The sequence below is a fragment of the Anoplolepis gracilipes genome, chromosome 9 (assembly GCF_047496725.1).
Source record: "Anoplolepis gracilipes chromosome 9, ASM4749672v1, whole genome shotgun sequence".
In the NCBI taxonomy this organism is placed as follows: domain Eukaryota; kingdom Metazoa; phylum Arthropoda; class Insecta; order Hymenoptera; family Formicidae; genus Anoplolepis; species Anoplolepis gracilipes.
Genome location: NC_132978.1, coordinates 341,075 through 356,085, shown reverse-complemented (window position 1 = coordinate 356,085; position 15,011 = coordinate 341,075). Strand labels below are relative to the sequence as shown.

Sequence of the window (15,011 nt, the reverse complement as noted above, 5' to 3'; positions counted from 1 at the left end):
TAACAAACACCGACGAGATTGACCTCGATTACAATAAATATGCGATAAAGAAAACCTATTTGATGTGCACGGTATAACTTGGTTTGAATACGTTTGATATGTAATGAATGTCGAAACTTCATCGTCAGACTGCTTTATGTGCAGGTTACAACGCTGCGGGTGGGTTACCGTATAAAATATATCTGGAAAATATATCCTGAAAAGTAACGTTGCAACGCGACGGAATCGCATTCACTAAATCCCATTTGCTACTCCTACGCAACAAAAACGAAGAATCGAATCGCGTCGTCGTTCCCTTCCCTTCCCTTCCCTTCCCTTTCCTTTACGATGCCACCGCGCCGTTGTTGTTTTCGTGCGCAATTTTCATGATATACAGGCGGACGATTTTATCCCGCCGTGGTAGTTTTGCGGACGATGCAGGATACGCCCCGACTCGTATACACACCGGGTGTTCCGAAGAAAATCGAGAATTTCCTTTATTCGATGTCTATAAAAATCGGAAATAAAAAAAAAAAAAAAAAAAAAAAAAAAAAAAAAAAAGATTGATCGCACAAAATTGATCGAAGTTTGCTTTCTTATTTTACTCGAAAAATATTTATTCTGTCATAATTCTTTAGTCTTAAATACCGTGATGATCCTTCAAACGTCAAGTAACCTGTGTTTATGAAAATTAAATTTACATTTCAAATTTATGTAAAATGAAGACTTTAACGATGTCTAATCTTAATAGAAACAATTTTGAAAATTGTAGGAAACTTGTACTCACAATTAAATCTACCGAAAATTACGCTCGATTAATTTCTAGGACACTAGATGCGTGAGGCTGCCGGAAGGCAACCCGCTCGTTTCCGAAACCTGCATATCGGCGCGAGCGGTCCTGCAAGGCGCGCTCGTAAAAGGCGCTCGTAAAATGGAAAGGGATTAAAGCACCACCCAGGGTTTCCCTACACATGAGAGGTGGGTGACGGTGCGTACGGAGAGAGAGAGCGAGAGAGAGAGAGAGAGAGAGAGAGAGAGAGAGAGAGAGGAGAGACGGAGAAGGGTGAGGGAGAGTAGATGGTTGGGCGACGAACGCCGAGGAGTATATATCCACGGATTTACGAGGACGATAAACGGGATTATACGCCTTCCGTAAACCTTGAAACGATCTTTCGAGTGAGCGCATAGTTTGCGTAAGGGCGATGTTTCTCTCCCGCCATACTTTTACCCTCTCTCCTCCTCTACCTCCTTCGGGATCGTGTCCCTTTTTTTTCGCTCGCGATTGTTGTCCTGCATCCGTTTTGTTCTCTTTCGTCTTTTATCTCACTTCACACCTTCGTTTTTCATTTACCGTTTTTACGCGCTGTGTCTCTCCATTACGATGTTGCAGCAATGCCACTGTAGAATCTTCGCGACTTTATTGCTACGCTGTTTTATTTTTGCGGTCTTCGACTGGAGATTGTAATATGTTCTTACCAATTTTTTGAAACAAGGATATATGTATAAATTTCTAAACGAAAGGGGAATTGTTATAGATAAATCAAATGATACATACACTTAATCTTTATCAATGTCATTAACAATCGCAATAATGTAAAAGGGAAATTCACATATTAAGTAAAAACAAAACAAGTTTATAAAAATGAATATCTATTTCTATTTTTATTCTTCACTATGTGGCTTTGCATTAGGGAATAAAAAAATTAAAATTAAATTTTGAAAACTATATTTAAATTTGAATAAAAGTTAAAGTTGGAACAATTAGAATATAGAAAAATCTACTTTTCATTTTGTGAAACACCCCAAAGAATGTTCGTGGAATATTCGTTAGATTCATGGAACGCTGCTCGCGCAAAACTGTACGACTATTTTATCTTATTAATATTCTTTCTCTCATTTTTAAAATTTTCTCTACGATACACATTATTTTATACATTATTATTTACAAATATTAATTATTTTATCTTTATTATTTTATTATTACATTACGTTCTCTTTTCCTACTTTCATTCAACGAATATGTACGTATTGTACGTTGTGTTTTTTCTGTTCCTATCTTTCCTGTCTTTTTCTCTTCTGATATAATAATTATATTATTTTACTCGCACAATGCGCGCTATATATTTTAGTAGAAAGGAGTTACTTTCATTTTTCGAATTTTAAATTAATTATATATTACACCGTCCGTTGAGCATATTTTAACTATTTTTTCGTATTGTCTCGTAAACACAGTTTCATCTTTCCTGTTTTTTATACGATTTTTTCCCTTTTTACTCCTTATCTTTCTCTTTTTCTTTCTGTCTCTCTATTACTACGCTGCACTAATATTATAAAATTGTCGCGACTTTATTACAGTACAACGTTGCATTTTTATTTTCTTTCTCTTCCTCTCTGTTAGCCTCAATCTACATGCTTTCAAATATTTTCGCATTTTTTCTTATTTTACTATCTTGATTTATCTTTATGCCGCATCGCGCTCAAACGTTACAAAATTGTGTAATTTTATTGCCAACCGTGCCTTTTGTATTTTTATTAACTTTTCTGCTTTTCTCGATCGTCTTTCTCTGGCGTTTTTCTTACGCGGCGTCTTTATTATCTACTGTGTTATACTGTAATATCTAATAATTATGCAATCTTATTATACCCTTTTCTTTGACTCTTCATTTTATTCTTGAACGTTTCCTTTTCGTTAATATTTTACCAATTTTTTTTTATTCAAACCATCCTTCAACCTGAACCCTTCGTTTTCTGATTTCATGCTTTTTAGTATTATTGTATTATATATTGTAAAATTTTTTCCTTGAGAATTAAGCCGATTATTGTATTAACCATTCGTTGAGGGAGCCGGTTGTCCATTTTTACATTGTCCTTTAGGTAAAGACCGGCAAGAGGCGAGAGCAGCTAACAGCAGCAAAATACCCACGCAATTTGAATTATTAAACGGTAAAGGCGGAACAAGAGAATAGCAATAATCTCGAAGAGGCAAAGGGAAAAAAAGGGGTGATCGTAGCGGCCGGTTTGAAGGCCTTTTTTCCATTCGCCATTTTTTCCTATATCTTTCTAAAAGTGTGAGCGGAATAGAAAGAGAGAACGTCCTTCGCGAATTAATATTCATTACGTCGCGCAACGCCAAAGCGCTCTCGCCCTGTACAAATATGAAACGACGTACTTGCGCTAATTAAAATACCTGGCTGCTTTCTTGGGCGGAGAGAGGCAACCGCCCTCTCATCCTTCCCCTCGCGAATATAGCCGGAAGAAGAGACGGTTTCCGTGCGAAATTAATGGCGCGCAACGGGTGGCGTTTGCATCATCGACGCTTTTGAGACATTTTAATATCAAGGAAATCAAATTTAATCAGAGTGCCCCGAGAAAAACGCATGATGACGACATATACTCTTTCAGCAATCAGACTTAATAAATATTTTAATTATAGGAATGGATTAATAGATATTTAATATTTATAAATTTTATATCTAAAAAATTTTGAAAAGTTCTGATTTTAGCAATAGATAAGAAGTCGATCGGATTGATTAATATAAATTTAAAAGTGTAGATTATTTAATGCTATCATTATATAAGTAAATCTTACTTATTTAATTATTTCGAATTCTAAAAAAATTAGAATAAAATAATTTAAATTTCATAATAAAATATATAATATAAAAGTATTATTATTTATTAAATCCGTCTTTTTGTTCTTTCGTTCAGCTTCCTTCAGAGTCGGTATGTAAGTGAGCGGAAAAAAGTTCCGAGGTTCAAAGAAAGTAAGGGGAAAAAAAAACCGTAAAAACAAAGGGTTAATCAAATTAAAATTTATAACAAATTTACATGATAAAATTCTAAGACAATAAAAAGTAATATGTATTTATAAATTTATAAAATTCAAGATTATGAAATGAAACACGGATTCTATTTTGACATGTATATTTGACCTGTCTTGTAGCAAAAAGTAAACATATTACTCTTTATTGTCACCATGTAAGTAAAAATAATTCTTGTATGTCTACCGTGTTAAAATTTAAGTCAATTATATCAGAATCGATGAGATCTTTGGAAAAATTCGATGAAAAAAAAGAAAGAAAGAAATTGTTTGATCGACAACTCGCTGAAATCATCTCTCTTCGGAGAGAGATCTCTCGGTGATTCTTTCGCGTTTCTGTGAGACGACAGGCAGACGTCTCAACGGAACCCTCGCAAAACAACCAAGGCGCCGACTACGAAATGCCAGCCAGGGTAACGCGGCGTCGACGAGCGTCGACGAGCGTCGGCGGACAACGTCGGCTCGCCTGGCCCGATCTGGTCTGGTCTGGTCTGGTCTGGTCTGGCCTGCCTGCCTGCCTGCCTGCCTCCCCGTCGTCGTCGTCGTCGTCGTCGTCGTCGTCGTGCGGGAGCTATTATACGCTCGAGTTTAATTAAACTCTGCGAGATGTCAAAGGACTCGGCCATGCCCGGCAAGACGGACAATGCGGACGCAGATTATTACATCCCTCGACCTATCCAGCACCCGCGCTACTGGACCACCAAGGAAACTCTGTGTATGAATACATACGTAATTTCGCTCGTGGTTATGCACCTATACATATATACATGTATATACACGCGCTCTGTCACAGCCGGAAATATTTTGCGCCTCTCTACGTTTACGTTTATTAATGCAAGTATATTTTAGTATTCTGTATATATATGTACATAACAATAATATGGAGTATAAGCCATCATAATTTAAAAATAATACAAATAGATTAATTTGATGGATACAAAATCATTTCTCTAGATATTTTTGTAGATTTCTAAACGATTTTTATTTTACTGACTGTTCAACTGTTCTTTAGATATTCTTACAATTTTAATTTCTTTACCTATATTTAGTTTAATGGGATTCATTTTAACTGTATGTACATTTGCAACAAAAAAAAATTTTTTTAAATAAAAAATACATGTATTTAAACAAGTATAAACCTATTAAAAAATATTTGTAAAAATTAGTTTACAATATTTTTGAACGGCTGCCTCTTTTTTTCATCTGTTGTAAGATTTGATTGATAAAATTATTAATTATCCACGTGCATCAAAATTATATACAATCTATTGTATTATCAAACATTTGTTGATTTGTACATTCCGTGAATATTTTTACCATTCGAAAAAGTATCCTGTCAAGCGGAAAAAATTGAGAAACATTCTGTATCCGATGTGTATCTGCGCGCGGCCGATCCGGTAGAGAAAGTTTGATCTCTCGGCGATTCGTCTTACTCGTCGTCTCGTCCGAACGGAGTCTCCTTGCGGAGAAGAGTTCGCAGTGTCGTGTCAATGCCCATAATTTCACGCTTCGACGGCCGTTCGGTATCGGATTATTGGATCGGATATCGAGGAGGAAGGAAGAGGAAGAGCTCGGCAATCGGTGTCGCTGTTCGCGAAAAGAGAGGAGTGGATGTCCTTAGGAGGAAGAAGCTCCCTCGGGGCACCGCGGGAGCTGGTCGCTTCGGGAAAGAGGATGAAAGGACGTTGAAATTGCGCTTCCGTATCTCGTTAACGCGCTCCCAGACACGCTACACGAAATTATCCGTCTGACATTTTTTATTTCGTAATCGACACCGACTCCGGCAACGTTAGACAGTTAGCCATTCCTTCTTTTATCGAGCCATTTCATATCAAGAATTCCTTTTATCTGAATTATCCTATTTGTAAAATTCGTTTATTATCAAATCCCTGAGGCTAATTGGTACTTTTAAATGACATTTGACATCACATTCGCTAAATACTGAACTTAAATAATTAATTTGCCTTAAATGTTTACATGTTTTTTTCTCTTAAGCTCTTTTTCTTTCTGTTTCTCTGTCTTTTTCTATATACTTTTTTATGTATCTCCTTTTCTTCATTTAATGTAATATACAATTTTTTATAACTTTATTTCATTAAAAAATGAATATTATAATTTATTAGAATTAAGATAAATGTTAAAATATTATTAATCCCATTAATTGTTATTTATATTTTTATTTATAATATTTATAAGCTCTTTAGATTATCTATATGTAAAACAAGAGTCTTGTTTTATTCTTAAGATAGATTTGCATTATTGTAAAGATGTTTCTTTATCAATAATCCATGTATTTTATTAATCGAATTATAATAGTAACATATTTAATCTGATACGATATCAAGTATAATAACATGATAACGTAGTAACTTTAACTAAATGTCTCATTAAATTTATAAAGTAACATAAACGAAAAATATGAAATATTAAAGGTACAAGTACAATTTTATATAATTTAATGTGTGTAATGCAATGACTAATTCTCTTGATTCAGCGTTACTTTCATTATATTCTGGTATTTTTTAGTTAATAAAATTCTACGACCATTTCCCATATCAATTTACGAACGAAATATTCGATATATGTAATATCAAATAATCTGGCGCGCGATGAATATAATAAATAAGTATCTGAAAGCTCTTTTTTTAATTTCGTTATTCTCGATTTCAAAATTCGTTAATTTGAAAATAGATAAATAAGTATTTTTCATATATATTTATACACATTTTTGGAATATTTAACATTTTTTCACAATGTTTGATTTATCCTGTATGTTTTTAAGATATTCTTCGACTAATCCTCTTTTTCTCTTTATCTACAAATGGATTTTACTTGAAACAAAATTTTCATCTCCGATAAAATAACGAGGAAAAAAATGCAATAATCAGTTATGTGGTTCTCAGTTCTTAATGACATTTTCGTTGAAAAATAATCAGGGCGCAACTTTTGATGAAATCCGTGAACCTCGAAATTCATTGGGACTGCCGAATCGCGGTGACCAAAGGTTCCAGAATCGCCGGGGAAAGCGTCGGAGACGCTTGAGACACCCTCCTTCCGCCGGTCAATAACTGGACACTACCACCTCCTCCCCCTCTTCTCCCTCCCCCCTTCTTCCTCCTCCTTCTCCACGCACTATACTCAACAGCAGTTTGTGCGCACTCACACCATCTTCCACGAGCCTTCTACTATACCTTCTTGGGCATTTGTACCGATAGGGGATTTTATGGTGAAGATTGCACCAAAATTCGAAAGATCCATGTTTTTTTAAAAGTGTTTTTCCTTTGTCAGAAGTCGTTGATTTAAGAATAAAAAGTTCTGTCTTGAGTGTTAAGCTTTTTCTGCATTACTCATATCAGCACTTAAGAAATTAAGCATTATTATTATCTAATCGTTAAAAATGTTTTTTTTTTCCTTTAACATTGTACCAGAAGAATGATAAATAACTTGATAGTAACTATATTTAAAAAATTTCCTCTTATTAGGATTTTTGATATTTATTTTATCCGTAAATATTAATAAAAAAATTCTTCATCATTCTTTTCTTAGTTACAAAATTTCTTTTTGTATTGAGTCATTAACATAACATCATTGTTGTGAAAAGTTCTCATTTCTTTTATGATCTCTGATTAGTTCCAATATCTTACTTTAAAGGATCATGACGAAGAAGCACTTGACTACGTTAGGGATATTATTATTGCTTTAATCTCCTCGTTACTCGCGGTGATGCACTCCATACACAACAGTAAGCCTTACCTAATCTCTCTAGGAGCTTTTAGCAAACTATCTAAATATGTTCCCAGAATACGGCTTTGTCTAAAGTATTCTCAGATAGATGCATCGAGTGTCCCATACAAAGTGATGTCAGACAAGAAAAAGCGTATCAAAGACGAGAAAAAGTTGCGTCAAAGAACTTTGAGAAAACTGGAGGAAAATCATATCAGTAGCTCGTGAAACGAGAACAATCGATATCGCTTTATGTCACAAAGAAGTAAGAAATATTGTACGAATAGATGTAGGTCATTTATCTTTTTGTCCTCCGCATCGTGGAATCATATTCGGTTGTTCTTCTTTCGTATACGGAGAAAATATAGTAGTAAAAATTATAATACAATTTTTTTGTATAATCGTGCATCGTAGTAACTTATAAGAAAAATCAATATTTTTGCTCAATAATATATTATATAACATTTTATATTATACAAAAAGGAGTCATTGTAATTATTTAAATATTTTGATGCATAAAATAAATCGTTAAATTTACAATTTTTATAATAATAAATATTTTAATGTTGTTAAACATTAAAATATTTCACATTTAATGTAACATGTTGTAAATGGTAACGTATTTTTCATGTAATTTGTACTGTAAAATTTTCTCCGTATAGTATAGATATAACATTATAAAGCCTGATTTTGCTACGTTTATTTTTCATTTCGATGTTTTTATAAAGTGCACAAATTCTACCCGAATAAAATATGTGTATACGCAAGTGAGAAAGAGAGAATTATTTTTCCATAAAAAAAAAGATAACATTTCAATTTAATAACATTCGAATTTAAAAAATTGTACACTATGTAATATATACAAATTTTTTTTACATATCAAAATACATGCTACAAATAGTTGTGTTATCACATCACCACGTGAACCTATTAAAACAGCGTTTCAAAAAAGTTTGAATTGAATTTTCTAAAAACTTTTCTGAGACTTTTCTTTGATATCAAAATGAAAGGACAAAAATAAAGAGATTTTATTTTTATAGCCTGCTTGTAATTTTTAAAAAGCTTGCATGATAATTCAACAATTATTGGAAAGAATATTTTATGTTTCTATATTTTTCCTTATTAGCGACTGCTGTTGCGCATGAAACGTCATCATAAACGTGTAAATTAACGAGCGACCGTACGAACCGATCTAGGATCGTGATTCACAGAGCGATTTCTCGGTTGCAATGACGCCCGACTCGATGACCCATAAACCAGGATACGATGGCGCACGTACGGCTCGGCCTCATAAGGCGCGTAGGAGCGCAAGAGTACGTGATCGTGAGATCACGTGCCATCCCAGTAACGGACGGGGATAGCGCTGTACGTGTTATTAGCGATCAGATAAATGCCGAGGCGTACCGTTGTATCCTCGCACGTTCCTGCATCATGGTCGCACGGACCATAAGGGGTATATCTCTCCAGTATATAAATATATAAATTTATATTAGATTCGCACGCGAGAAATAATTCGTGTACGCAAGACGCACACGTCAGGGTGCCAAGAGGTTGCGAGATCGTATCGCTCTATACAGACAAATAAACTAGTAATTTCTAATCAGATCGCAACATTTATAAAACACACTTATTTTAGATAAAAAAAAAAAAACAGTGATATCTGTACAAAAAAGTTTCAGCAAAAAAAAAAAAAAAAGGTTGTCTTTAAATTATTTTTTTTTTATACATGCACAACATACATTCTGTATATTATTACGCAACGAATTATAGGTGTCTATCTAACCGATTAATTTAGCATGATGTTTCCGCGGTTCATATCGATAAAGAGAGAGAGAGAGAGAGAGATTGATCAGATTTGCCACGCGGATCACTTAAGCGGTTGCGGATAAAGACTAGGTGGGTGGGTCGGTCGATTTATCAGTTTAAATACGACCCGAAGCGATGCAGACTCGAGTTCACAACAAGCGGCAAGAGCTACCTGTTCGTTCTCATTCATTCGCCCGCTTCGTCCATCCCGTTCTACCTCGGAGCTATCGACGCGAAGGCTAAAAGATATTTAAATATGTAATTTGAGCGGACGATAACGCATCGATATAAACATCAATAATTTGTTTCGTAGCATTCAATTTGGTTCCTGACTATCTTCCGTTCTTTTTGACAAATTGCAATTTTTTATACGCAACAATAAAGCAGATTTATAAATCGTACAATTTGCTAAAAAAATTTCCTCCATAAATTTGTTAATAGCATCGTAATAATTTAAATCTTAATAATTTAAACCGATACCAAAATATACATATCTTCTTCGATTGTCTGTTTAAGTTGATAAATATTTATGGATGTCGTAATTTATATAAAGACATAATTCGCAATCGAGAAAGCAATTTATTATTTCCTCTATTATTCATCGATTCGTTCACATCCGGCGTTCTCGATTAGCGTAAACGTAGCGATATATCGCGGGAGGAGAGGTCGCGTTGATATCGAACGAATCCTTGTCCCGGTGGGGGAAATTCGATAGATCGGAAAATCTATTCAAAAGCTTCTCTCTCTCTCTCTCTCTCTCTCTCTCTCTCTCTCTCGTATGTAGTCGCTCGAGCTGCAGAGAGCAGCGTATCTCGGCGCGATCGTGTAATATTACTTGGTAAACGCCAGCGGGCGGACGAACGCGGAGGAGAAGGAAGGGTGGAAAAGGGAGGGGAGGGAAAAGGGGTGAGGAAATTTGCAAGAAACTATATTTACGGAGTTCGTTCCGGAACATTGACCCGCGGGAGAGAAGTTACACCGTTGGAAGCCGGCTCTGCTCCAGGAGGTGTTCCGGGAGAGACCACAGCAGCAACGCGGCGGCGGCGGCGGCGGCGGCAATTTTTCTTTTCTGATGTATAAGCAAGAACCTAAAACGCTCCTCTAAACGCGTCCTCGCTACTCGTTTCATACCCGGACGCCGACGACGACGGTACGGTGCTGAGCCTTTTATTTCTGCTGGTTTATTGGATGCCGTGAACGTAAGGACGAAGGATCTAGTCTTTCGTGGGAAGGGACGGTGCGGTTTCTTTCCGCTTGGACGAAGGAACGAACGACGGAGAGAAAGATGTGTATGTGTGTGTGTGTGTGTGAGAGAGAGAGAGAGAGAGAGAGAGATGCTTTCCACCTCGGCAAAACGGCCACAAAGAATATCGAGCCCTTTCCTCCTTCTCCTCGTCTCTATCCGATATGCCGCAGCTCCGACACACAGGAAGTCCACTTTGACATTGTTCGTAGACTATCGGCTGAGCTAGCAAAAAGTTGTCGCGTTCACTGACAAGCGAGAAGCCCGAGAGATTTTCGAAAAAGAGACGTACCAGATTGGTACATGCGTTACGGTAATTTCGTAATGTCTCACTCTTTTGTAAAGTGCGATGGGTTTATGAAGCGAAACAAGTGGAATTTACAGCGAGTGGAATTCTCTCGGGCGGTTTTTCAGATGTTCCCATCAAGGGCAATTAACAGGTCTTCGTTAAATTTTATAGACCGGCCTGAACGTGTTTTATCAGCCAGATTATATCAGATCTGATTCTCTCTCTTTTTCGAGTCGTTCGTAGGATTTTTACGGCAAACGTTTCGTGCAAATGCACGGCGGCTTCGTCATTCCTTTGTCGAATATATAAGTTTTCTCTCATTAAAACTTCTTGTTTTTTACTAGCTAAAAATTCATTCTTAAATAATGTGTCATTTCTCTCGAACACAATGTATCTTTTAATTCAGTGAACAGAACTTTTAATTCGTTTCATAATTTTTATATTATTATTAATGGAAAATTATTATATCTATTTATTATTTCTTCACTTTTGTGCATCGTAACATACTTTTTCGCGATTTCGTGAAATCTCTCAATTGTTTTCATCATATTTATTATCAATAACGATAGAGCGCGCTGCGCGTGATAAAATTTCTATGATTGATCAATTGAATTCTCTACTTCTCGTATCGCATCAAAATCGTTTCTCGCCGATGAAATCTCAGCGTGGGCGTCGGCGTCTGAGATGAGAGAAAGAGACGGATCTGGAAAAAGAAAAACGAGCGAGAAAGGGAGAGAGAGGGAGAGAGAGAGAGAGAGAAAGAGAGAAGAAAGGTGCGGAAGGGAGAGAGCATTGAAGGAGGTAAATTGCCCCGAGATATTTAATCCCGCGGAAAGGCCGAGGGATCTCTCCTTTATTGGCTCGGCGAGTGAGCAACGACGAAACGAGATAAGTCTCCCCGTCGGATCGATGGCCAATCGCGTTAAGCGATTTTCGCGCCTCGTTATCCTTTGTTTCCATCCGGCGGACGATCAGCTGCATCTCGTCGACGACGACGACGACGACGTCGACCGTCGACGGCGACGCTCCTTCGTCTTTCGTGACGTCGAAAGATCGATCTTATATCGCGGGCGTTTCTCTCTTCCTCTCTCTCTCTCTCTCTCTCTCTCTCTCTTTCTTTCCTTCATCGTCTGTACGAAGAATCGCTGACTTTCGCATTCCTCAATGCTAGGGGAAAATTACCCCTGAGGGGCAAACTGCGTCCCGAAGAGAGAAGGAGCGACTTATCCACTCGACTTCCCGATAATAGACGACGAGATAGCGCACACGAAAGCGATTTTCAATTGAGATACACCCCCGTGCAACTTTGTACTCTGGCAATCACTTGTTTTATCTCGAGATATCACGAATTAATTAGATTTAAGAGATAGAGAAAAATTTCCAGAAACAGCATCTAGAAATATGTGCACACGTTACATTAAGGTGGCACAGCCACTTTGGCACAATCGAATGAAATCTATACAGAAGTTTAGTGCTCTTTTCTTGCTAATTTGTTGCTGTAATGCAGATTTGGTTGCTACAGCCATTTCGGAAAAACCGATGGCTGTGCTAGCTAAAGTATAAAGCGGATATATAATATTTATCAGTTTAATATTAATTAAAATTTTTTTAAATCTATTAAAAACCATATAATAATTTAATAATCTATTAAAATCTAATTTCATCCACAACTGTTTAATCTTTTATATATCAAACATTAACATACAATTGTCCCATTATTAAAAATTTTTTAAGTATAAACTAAAGAAAAAAATTAGTATCAATTCTATTCCAATTTACATTTTCCAAGGCATTTTATTATAAATAATAAATGTTATTAAAATATAATAATTCAAGTTTATATAAAATACGATGAATGCCATACGCTACGACTATTAAAATTCCTGCGTGAGAATGAAATGAGAATAGCAGCGATACGGCGCCGCTTCGACATCATTGTCGTTGTCGTCGTCGCCGTCGCCGTCGTCGTCGTCGTCGTCGTCGTCGTCATCGTCGTCGTCGTCGTCGCTGTTGCTGTTTTCATCCACCAGCACCGTCGACACGGAGGAGTCTGAATTAAGCTCCATTTTCATAGAGCGCGCGCGCCACGATTGAATTGCCACCCGCTTGGCTTTTCGCGCCAAGTGCTTTCGGAAATTAAGCGACATTGTGCCCTAACGAATGGGATTCATGCGAATGCGGCCTACGTTCTCCTGCCGAACAGTCTGGAAAATTCGCTCACCAAGACTTAAGAATGAAAGGAAAGTGGCAGTATACGCGCAGGTTGTATCCCGCAAATGCGGAGAGACCGGGGTCAATTTCAGGGTTCGTTTGCAGCCCTTTTTTTAGCGAAATAATAACGCCACGTAAATTATCCATCTCCTTGGAACAGCCATAGAATTAACAATTTTAATTAAGGAAAATGACTACTTTGTAAAAAAACAAAAGAGAACCACTCTATTTTTATTTAAAAGAATTTAAAAATATCTTATTTACAAATTTAAGGTCTATTTAATTATGAAATATTTTGACATATCCTACTTTTTTATATTTTTCTTTTTAAAAGACTATCCAAATTTCCCGTAAAAAAAGGCAAAAATATATGGATAATGAATTTAGTAAGAAAGAGAGAAAGAGAGAGAGAGAGAGAGAGGGGGGGGGGGGAAGAGAGAGAGAGAGAAAAGAAGAGGGAGAATTAATACAAAAGACGCGCAAAAAAGGAGTACACAAAGTAGGAGTTCGCGCTGGAGCCAAAGGGGCGAATATTCTCCTTCTCGAAGACGAGACGTTATTGCCCCGGTGGTGAGTTCATGGCGGTTAATGGTTTACGGTGGTGGCCACACGGCGGTACCGCCGGTCTCGTACCAAGCAATATCTGGTCAGTCACGTAGACTGACCTCAGCACCGGAGCAATAACGACGCCTCGTGTCTGGACGTTTCTCCGCCGCCGTCGTCCCGTACGTACGATAGGCGGAGGGAGAAGGAAGGGGAGGAAAAACGAGCGGAAAAGGTTGCTTTCCGGTGGTGATCGCACGGCCAACAGCGGCCGTTTTTTCCTCAGACTTTTCTCCAGATGGTGGTCTTTGTGCACTTTGTGCAAACGCCAACTTGCTCAATCGTCAAGCGAGAGAGACTTTGCCAAAACGCGAGCATATTTCAATCGATTATCAATCATTAAAGCTATTATATGAGTTTTATACCAATTTCGTCAATTACTTAAATTACATTATTTTAAAATCGTTCAAATTCGTAAATTAATTTAAAAAAAATAAAATCTTTTGCGTATTGATTCTATTAATTCGAATTATATATTAATTCTCTCTCTATTATTCTTTCATATTAATATTTTTTTAGATTAATCTTTTATACGTTAACTATAAATTAAATTAAAATGATTTTAAATTTAATTTAAAAAATAATTATATTAATTTTGTGAAAGAAAGCTATAGGGGATATATATCGTGCTTTTCATATTATTTTTTAAATATTATGAGCATACCATTTAATTTAGCCTAGTCTTGTCACTGAAATGCGTTTGTCAACTCTTATGGTTTTATCGCGTATACGCATAAAATGGAGAATGAAATCTTAAATTTGTAATAAAATAGAATGTCTTTATAAAATAGAGACAGAAGAACGATAGACAAGGAAATTGCGGGACTCACCGTACATCTTCCCTTCGTCGGAAAGGATGATTTTGCGTCGACCGCACGGCGGATATATGGTAAGAGCTTCTTGGAAGCTCTGTTCGATATCCGGCGACCACACACCCTCCGCGTCCGCTGCCGACAGGTCCTTCTCGTCCTGGAAAATACGATCATCTAATTTAGAACAATTCAAGAAAAGAGAGGGCGGACTGCAATTACAATACATTGTCATGTGTTTTTCATCTTTAATAAGATTTTAACGGCTATTATTTATAGAAAAAGATATGCAAAATTAATTCGCTAATTTTACATTAATAAATATAATAAATTTAATAAGACATTAATGTCGCCTAGTTTTTGATATAGTACATGCATTTTTATTTGAGCAGGCGATTAATAATCTTGAATAATTAATTAATCCTTTACGCTCGATAAAGTCGACAGAGCGATTTCAGCTATGCATTTTGTGTGCATTTTTTTTTTTTTTTTTTCTTAACATGTACTGCAACTCGAACTCTTGCCAAT

At 36.4% G+C, this 15,011-nt stretch overlaps 1 protein-coding gene across 14 annotated transcripts in view; it reads right to left on the bottom strand.

Annotated features, from left to right (window-relative positions):
• Scalloped (TEA domain transcription factor 1 homolog scalloped) overlaps window positions 1-15,011 on the bottom strand; it is a 160,016-nt gene that overhangs the window by 26,323 nt on the left and 118,682 nt on the right. For all 14 annotated transcript variants that reach the window (XM_072899240.1, XM_072899236.1, XM_072899242.1 and 11 more), the window contains one exon: window positions 14,505-14,643. In XM_072899240.1, coding sequence (XP_072755341.1) covers window positions 14,505-14,643 — 139 coding nt within the window. The remainder of the gene's footprint in view (window positions 1-14,504; window positions 14,644-15,011) is intronic.